This window comes from Mycteria americana, chromosome 3, assembly GCF_035582795.1.
Source record: "Mycteria americana isolate JAX WOST 10 ecotype Jacksonville Zoo and Gardens chromosome 3, USCA_MyAme_1.0, whole genome shotgun sequence".
Lineage (NCBI taxonomy): Eukaryota > Metazoa > Chordata > Aves > Ciconiiformes > Ciconiidae > Mycteria > Mycteria americana.
The window spans coordinates 92,714,705-92,723,736 of record NC_134367.1 but is presented as its reverse complement, the minus strand read 5'-3'; the positions used below and the strand labels follow the sequence as shown (position 1 = coordinate 92,723,736).

At 40.2% G+C, this 9,032-nt stretch overlaps 1 protein-coding gene across 8 annotated transcripts in view; it reads right to left on the bottom strand.

Annotated features, from left to right (window-relative positions):
• Window positions 1-5,653: 5,653 nt before the first annotated feature.
• The window catches only part of CDC42EP3 (CDC42 effector protein 3), a 28,397-nt gene continuing 25,018 nt past the window's right edge, over window positions 5,654-9,032 (bottom strand). For all 8 annotated transcript variants that reach the window (XM_075496099.1, XM_075496104.1, XM_075496103.1 and 5 more), the window contains one exon: window positions 5,654-7,780. In XM_075496099.1, the coding sequence (XP_075352214.1) occupies window positions 6,727-7,494 (768 nt within the window). In that variant the 5' untranslated portion in view covers window positions 7,495-7,780 and the 3' untranslated portion in view covers window positions 5,654-6,726. The remainder of the gene's footprint in view (window positions 7,781-9,032) is intronic.

Genomic DNA, 9,032 nt, shown 5'->3' with positions numbered 1-9,032 from the left:
TGCCTCATCAACCCAACAGCCTTCTATGCCCAGTACTCCTCCCTGGGCACTCACTCTTGGGTAACAGGATGTTGGCTAGATGGAGTCTGATGTGACCCAGTACAGCTGTTTTTATGTTCCTGTGACACTGATCTGTGTCATTTCAGACCTAGAAAAGTACCTCTTCCCCAAGATGAGGGGGGAAGCCAAGCTAAATATTCCCTGGTGAAGCTGTGTTTATAGACACTATGAAAGGTCAGTGGAGATAGCTGCTATCCTGGGAAATACTTCCCACAAAGTTACGCTACTACCTAAGACTGTAGTTCAGATTTATAACCCCCAGATCATTTGCTGAAATTTGACACGTGACTATTTATCATTTGTTGGGTCAGGTGGAGGGATTGACCCTGGCCTAACCTAACTTTACCGCACTTCCATGACTGTCTCATTTGCTTTTAAAATCCTGCCACAGGATGCAGGCAACATAAGCCTGGGAGGAGGAGGATGGGGGGACAATGTCCTGGCAGTGTAACGTTGTTGGATGTGGGGAGCTTCTGTGCACCAGGTGGAAACCTGGTGTCGGTCAGACTGTGACAAGCACGACTAGCCAGTGTATGGCAAAAGATGCAGTCCACAGAGCCAGAGAGCCAGACTTCCCTTTTGGCAAAGCACCTGGGAGCTGTAAGCATGCCCAGAGAAAGAAAAAACAAAACCCTCACAGTTGACAAAGCAGTTCATAAGGCAGTGCAACAGTGCTGTTCATGTGAGGTTCTCGGTCCTGTGCCTTCCAACTAGACTTGTTCCTAGACCTTTCTCCTGCTTCCCCTCCGCTCTTGCTCCCCAGTGACCTATTGTCTCTCTGGCCATCCATTGCTTTGACCTTGCTCCCCTGCCTTGGAAGACTGGAACTGTCTTGAACAAAGGCTCCTCCCTGATGCTCACTCATGTATCCCTTGTATTCAAAGACTGAAGAAGACCTGACCAAGAACACAATTGACCGTGGAGCTAATACACTCGCAGAGGGCAGCTGTTATTCCCCATGACTTTCCTGAGGGTGAATCTTGAAGGGCTAGCCATGGTCCTTCTTTGGTCTAGGTCCTCAGTATATGTATTTGGCACAATAGATGGTGTTATTCTTCACATTCCCAGTGATGGGCCCATTCCTGGGTGTCTCCTCCCAGGACTCTCAGCTGGTCTGCCCGACTCCAGTTGAGATTGCGACAGATAGCTCTTGGGGACCACAATTGCTGAACACGTGGTTTCCTCTATGGCTAGTTCTGGCTCTGGGTTGGGTCTAGGCCTGACTTTGCTTTCATCAGGCGTAACTGAGCTGACTTAGTATATATGGAGGAGCCTGGCAAGAAGGAAGGAAAGGCCCAGGTCCACTTATGTTTCAAAAGTGCATGAGACAGCATCTTACAGTGTAATGTGATCACCTCTGGGGAGTATCTGGGGACTGTGACCTCAAAGCACTTACAGCTGAAAGCAGGCAAGAAGGGACTGGTAAAATCCACTTGGCTAACTACTGATATGTGGTATCTAACTTGGTGTGAATTTTACCAAAATATAGCTACCTCTGCAATATGTGGGAGCAGCTTGCTTCTTGAGAAGTAGTTTTGTTGATCAGCACTTTGTCTTGTAAAACTGCAGCATTTTTTAATAAGGCAGTTAGGTGCCCGGGAATGGTGTTAGCAATTTGCTAAATGGGCAAATGGGTTTGACTCTTCTTTGCTGGGCTGTTCCATCCTATGTAGCAAACAGGGAACGGCCCAAGGCTCCTTCATTTGTACTGAACCAAAATCTAATAGTGTGTTAGATGGCTTCTGTGACTATTTATGACTTACTGAAGATAAAATTAAGCTCCATCTCTCGGGTCAAAAGTATTACCCACAAAAATCTGCCAGAGGTGTCAGGGTTCTCAAGTGGGACCCCACCCCGTCCATGGGCTCAGGAGCCCCATTTCAGCTCAGCCCAGCCCAGGGCCTTCAGTCCCTGCCCTAGCAATGCCATAGGAGTGCTCATCTCCATCTCTGCCATGGCTCATGTGGCACCCTGACAGGAGGTTCTAAGAGAAGAAAGGTTCCTCAATAGATGAGTATGTTAAGAAGCAAAGGAAACTTAGAACAGGCTAAAAGTCATCCAGGTACAAAGCTAAAGTCCTAGTTTCTCTGAGCACAAACTAAGAAAGAATTGTCTTAGAGAATGAGGAGAAGAAATAGGTTGAAGTATGTGTAGGGTCATACTGCAATGTACCTGTGAAAAAGAATACTCTCTCTGGTGTAAATATTCTGGGAAATGTATTTATTTATGGGAATAATCTGGTGTAAATCAGAATCGATGATTTTCTTGGCGTGATGTTAATTTATACCAGGAGAAGATCAGTCCTTTTGTAATTGTTATAGGGAGAAAATATCTTACAATATTCAAAAGTAAACAGAAACTATTAGGTACTTCCTTGATTTTCTAGCACTTGTAAAATGCTAACTAGAGAGAAGCAGTTACTGATGGATCCAGCCTTACATTTGGAGTCAGGAAACTCCTTAAAGAACACATAAAATGAAAGCATTTATAGGAAACAGATGTACTAATGTACTTTGTGTTCATATGAAGAGCAAATGGATGCAAGCGGAACAGTGCGGTTGCTGCTAATGTAATTAATTTGCTTACAACAACCATTAATTTCTTTCCTTGGAATAAAGTCCAGTGTGTCTCTTTCTTACCTTCCCCTTGCATCATCTGAATTTTATTTGGCCTCACTATGCTGGGTCCAACACCTTCCCTGCTAGGCTTGCAACTGGTTTATATATATTTGACATATCAAACAGCTGCTTCCAATTCTCATCATGACTGACATTCTCAAAAAAGGCAGCCACCTGAAGTGTCCCTTCTCACTAATTTTAGCAGGAATTTAAAAAATCTTGAGCTGATATACTTTATAGGAGTCAAGTCCCCCTATGTTTTTCTGAAACTTGGCCTCAGCCTATTCTTGTTGCTTGTTGAGAATTTCCTACACAAATTAGAGAATATCCTTCAGCCCCAACCCTGCTAACTAGCTTCCTTGTTAACACCAATAAATGCAAAAAGGAAAAAGGACTATGAAGTAAAATCATCTTTAAACAAGGTATTGTTTATGACTCTCTTCTCTTTTTTTTTAGATTTTCTGCCCTTTTCTGTCATATTCACACACTGTACAGTTATTTACACCCATTTGCCAGCAAATACAGATAGTTCTGTCCTGTACACGCTTTGTAATGGTATGGGTAAACAGGTGAAATGAAATGGATACCTTCAGTACATTAAAGTTTGAAGAGTGTGAATTCAAGCAAACGTCAATGATGAGCAATTTTTATTAACATAATGTAGCTTTGTCAATGTGGGGAGGAAAGTAAGGTTGCTGTGGAAGTCATTAGTTATTTGATGTACCTATACAAGGGACTTTTCAAAAGAAACTGTGTGTTTGGACAAACTGTGCGTTTGCATCAAACACCTGTCTCAGGGTTTCTGCTAGCTTCTTTGTCAGGCTGTTTTCCATCTTTAAGCTGTGATCCAGGTTTAAGGTTTGTTTTGCTTTTCAGTTTCCTCTAAGGCATTGGATTTTGTCCTTGTTAGAAAAAGACAGAGATGGATGTAGGGTTGTGCACTTGCTAGCATTTGACCTGCTCTTTACCTCCCACTGACATCCTCAGCACAATGCTGATTTGCCCCAGTTAGGTTGGCAATCAGGGACAGGGGTTCAAGGGTTCTTGAATTTGATGATTATTGGACTTTCTGGTATGTTTTTGTATTGTGCTTAGTGCAGCTTGTAGGATTGTATAGATGAGGAATTTAGCAAATACTCAATGCAGGAACTAAGCACATGCTTTATGGCTTCTGCTTCTTTCTCTGGTACATTTAGATTACATCTTTAGGTCTTCACTGTATTTTGGTTAGTAGAAGAGATGGGGAAGTGTCTTCTGGCATACTGGAAGAGTTGTGAAGCATCTGTGGACCTTTCAGGGCAGTTGTATATTTAGCATACTTTTCCCCATGGCCACAGAAAATTGATGTGATACCCAAGGCAATTCCTTCCAGTCCTCTGTTCGAAGGCCAACTTGCAGCAGTATCTTGAGTTTGAGGAAATTGCTGTGTAACTCCCCCTTGTGAGGTCTTATTTCCATTAAGAATTTTATCAAGGCTTCAGGAAGGCAGAACTTCTCACAAACCAGAAATTCCAGGTTTTGATCTGACAAGCTGTATTTCGATAGCCGAGATGCCAGATCAGATTACACAAAGCAGTATTTTACAGAAGACCGTGTCAGAACAGAAGCTGAGCACATTTCAACTTTGCATCTTCTAGGTGTTTACATGTAAGACTGAGCAGATCTGAACAATTCAGGGATCCAGCTTCTGAGGGAAGTAACAAGAAGACTTTAAAGAAAGATGAAATCTACTTTGCCAGTGTAAAAGTCCTGTTCTTGACTCGAGCAAAGGCTCTCCTCCATAACACAGTAGTTCTTTTTGCCTGGAGCGATGGTTATTATTTTAGTTCAGGCCACCCACTCTCATCACAAGACCTAAGGATTTATAAATTTAGAAGAGCAGGCACATAGGAAGGATAATACAGACCAAAACCTCCTGCAATAGTGAGACATTTTTCAGCAGACTAAACCAGGAGGAAATCAAGTATAAAACATGACAAAGCAAAAATAACATGATTGCAATAGCTGCTGTAAGAATCTGTTTCTCCTTTCTAGAGAATACTTCCCAAGTAAGGCCTGCAAGATAATGCCTTTTCATTCAGCAAATACTTTTAATGTTCTAATCATGGTATTTGAAGCTGGTCTACACAGAAAGTGTCTAATTCTCATTTCACTCAAACTTCCCCATGCTAATGACCGACAGATTTTTCCAATGAAAGTTTTAGCCTAAATTCTCATTAGGTTCTAAATCCTCAGGTCCCATAAGAAACATGTGGCCAAGCAGAGCCTTGAACCTGCTTTCTAAAATACAAGAAGGACTATAGTCACAGAACCACCATTCATCTTGGATCATGAATGAACTGGAAATTTGATCCAGGCTTATACACACAGAATATGAAGTCAAAGGCAATCAAGCATTATCTTAAAAATAAACACAGTTCTTGGCCATTCTACCTCTCAGTTCCTCATTTACAGGAATAATATGGGAGACTGTAGCTGCATGTCTGATTAATGCATAATAATATAAGTGCTTAACCAGAAACAGGGGTAAAGACTGTGTTCCTAAAACACACTGAAGGAATAGAATTAGTTGGCACAGACTCCCTAGATCATCCATGACTTACATGTTCTGATAGGAAGATACAGATAATGTGGTTATCTAATGAAGAACAGTCTACAAACTGTTAGGATTTTACCTAAATACTTCAGTGAAAGCTGCTGGAACTTTGCCATTAACTTCACTAGGACCAAAGTATTACTCTCTTGTCTCCAATTACTTAAAATCAGTGCATATCCCAGAGGGTCCTACCTGCTTGGAGTTTGCCCTTAAAACCTCAGAAACTAAACCAAATTGGAGAAGTCAACTGAATTAAGACAGTAGAATTGATCTGCCCCTTGGTCCCATATTTCTGCAACTCTACTGCAGACTGTTTTGTTACAGCAGAAAACAAAACTTCATATTTTGGTGAGGCTATGTACTGAATCACAAAGACATAGAAATTTAAATTTTTGTTTATTGTATTGCACAAGATATCTATGCAATCTATGTAGGTACTGTATTAAAGGATCCACATTTCCCAAAACATTGGCTGTTGCAGCACACATCACAAGCATTGTGAATAACCAGTGCCTTCTTCAAAAATTAAAATAATCGGTTGCAAGTTTAAGCATGTGTGGCAATAAATGAAGAAAAAAGCGAGGAGTATCAATACATATTCCTTTCAAACACACAAATATACAATTTTCAGAAGAGCACCAATAATGCCAAGCGACTATTTTGATGACATACTGTATGTGTAGGCTCTGCAGTAAAAAAAAAAAATATGCACACAAAAAATATATTTCAACTTTTAAAATAATTTAACCATAATATCTTGCATGTGTCACCTGTTTACAACATATCATTTCCTATACAATGTCAGGCCCAAGCCTCAACTTACATAAATTTGTGCATACTCATTCAAAGCAGCTGAGACTCTGGACCAGGTGTTCAAACTGAAAAAGCCTTCAAATTGCTCACATCTGAATACAGAGCATTAGTATAACACCGAGAAAGTAGTTACAGTGAAGGTATAACAGAAATGGTACTATGGAAAATGATGAAAAAGCACTATCAAACCCTCAAACACAAGGTTCTAGAAAGAGGCCTACATGTAAAGTGATGTTGTAATAATTTATAAAAGTGAATAATTAGTATCAGTCTCCTTTCTGACACTTAGAGATTCTCATATATTCAGAAGCCCATAGAAGTGAACTAACCAAATGTCACAATCAGTATCATCCTCAAACTCTGTTTCTTAAGTTTCTGATCATTAATACTGGTACTTAAAAACATTTTATATTTGCTGAAAACTGTTATTAAAATTTACCTTCCTACTATGAGAATTTAGTGTAATAAAAATAATGAAAAACAACAGGTAAAAAAATAGTATTTTAAGAATATTTTTAGAAAACCCGTCAAACAACTGCAAATACAGCTGATTTTTAAGTGTCTAGACTTTTGACCTATGGTTTTTTGTTTGTTTTTGTTTAAGTGAATCACTTATAAAGAAGCAAGGGAGTACCAGTTCTAAGATTTATTCTTGTCCATTACATTGAGGACCTCATCCAAAAGTGAAGGTCCCAAGTCAAGCTGTAATGAGAGAAGAGAGCCTGCAAGATCTGAAAGGGATTCTTCTGACTTAGTCTTTGTCTTGGTTAGTTCACATGAAAGTCGACTGTCATCAAATAAATCAACTGTTTGCCAATCAGTGCATCGTTCAGAAAAGCTGGATGAGTGACTGTCTCTACCATTAGTAAAATGTGAAGAACCACCATTTTGCTCCCATATGTCATCTTTATATGTTTCTCCATCCTCCATCTGTTTACTTTTCTCCTGCAATTTTTCTTCTATTACTGGCTCACAGCTAAGCCTAGGACTTCTTGATGACCTGATGGATTCTTGCTTTGAATTAAATGTCACTGGTGACAATAAGGGCAATGTAAGGGCTTGAGAACCTCCAATGGCAGGAAGGGAAATAGCATTTTTGAGCACTGGTGATGGAGTTTCTGTAAACATGGATTCAGAAGTGCTGTTTGCCCTTAAGAATTCATTGTGGCCACCAGACTGGCTAACTCTGGTTTCTCCTTCATTTCCAGGCAATAGCTCATAGTTGCCCTGCAAAAAGGAGATGTCTCCAAAAACATCATGTTGTCCCTCTTTTCCAATGTGTATGGTGTGACGAAAATCTCCAAGTGGTGGACTGATCATATCAGGAGACAAGATATCCCTTAGTTTGAACTTCTTCCCTTTCTTATTGTTAGCAGCTTTCAAGTAGATGGGTGTCTTGGCTGGCATCTTGCTTGTAGTTTCTGAGAGAGGAAGTTATTAAAAAAAAAAAAAAAAAGGGAAGGGGAGGGAGAAGCCTCTTAAAGTCAGTTATTCTCGGGAGACCTTCAGCGTTATCAATGTTACATCATCATCTTGAACCACTCTTGCCCATGAAGTCCCTTTCTTCTGATGCAGAGAACTGTGGGGTATGTGAAGGTGAATGTCTCCCACTGTAGATCTTTCCAAGGTGGAGCACAAGTTTCAGGTCAGTTAGCAACCAAATGCCCTGCTACTTCCAGAACTTGAAAAAAGCCTGCATGGGATACAAAAATCAGATTATCATTAATTTATTTTTCATGGTTCATTCAGTCTTGTTTTTACAAAAAAAAATTAGTAATGGTACTGACAGTTCCAGCCTGCAGATTAGCTTATGATGTTGCTTCCCTTCATTAAGCAAGATAAAAGAGTTTAGATTAACAAGGGCTAGCTAACCTTTGTCTGACTTCATAGCTTTTTTTGAAGTCAGAGTTTCTTAGACACGGTTGCTGAGCACAATTCATTTGATAAATATCACTATCTCAATCTTTCTTCTCCTTATTCTGGCGTTCAAAATGCTGGCCTTTGAGAGCGCATGCAGAAATACATTTATAACATTCAGCAACGTTAAGCTTTTGGGAGACCCAGGAAGATTGACAGAGTCACTCAGGAAACCTTTCTGGAAATGGATTAGACCACCTTGGATTACAGAACTTCAGATACCCCCATTTAGTGCTGGAACTCTCACAAGCTGTCACCAATAACATTTCTGATAAATGTGCCCATTTAAAAGGATAGTTTTAGGTACTTGAAAAAAGTGCTAGTCCAGGTCTTTACAGTTAGTCAGAAACTTCCAAATGCAGGTGTTTTAGAAGAAACTGATTCTTGTGACTACAATCTTTAGACTACAGGAATTCTTCATATCAATTAGTTATAGACTGTAGCTCATGAATTAGGTAGGCCATGAGGCCACAGTGACTTAGAGTTGCTCTGTGCAACCAAATGAAACAGTGTTTGCAAACCAAGTCTTCCTATTAGAATGTGGTCTCTGAAAAGTCTGATAAAGCAGTCCACAAGGGCTAACAGGCTATTGGGCCAACAAGGTATGGAAAAACACTCTTTATTAATGATTTAATAGTGTATTTCTTCCTTACAGTACCAGTTCCTGACTCTTGAGCAACCTCAGAATAAGAATGCATTTTTTTCCTGGACATCTTTGTACTTTCCCCTATTCAGTCCATGGACCACCAGAGCATCACAGGTCACCCCTCCTCAACAGAATACTCAGCCCCAAATCCCTCACACTCTGTCCATCACCATCCTCATGCCATAAAGGAGCTTGCAGTTTTTGCACAGAAAGACTGTTCTATGCAGTAAGTGAAGGGAAGCTGTCTGTAACAAGGGCTACTTTTGCTGCCTTTTATCCATGCCCCAGCAGATATTTTCCTTCATCAAATTAAGTCCAGTAAGAATCACCAGTTTTAAAACTTTGTACTGTATGGCTATACAGCCAGATTGCCAAGAAGTAT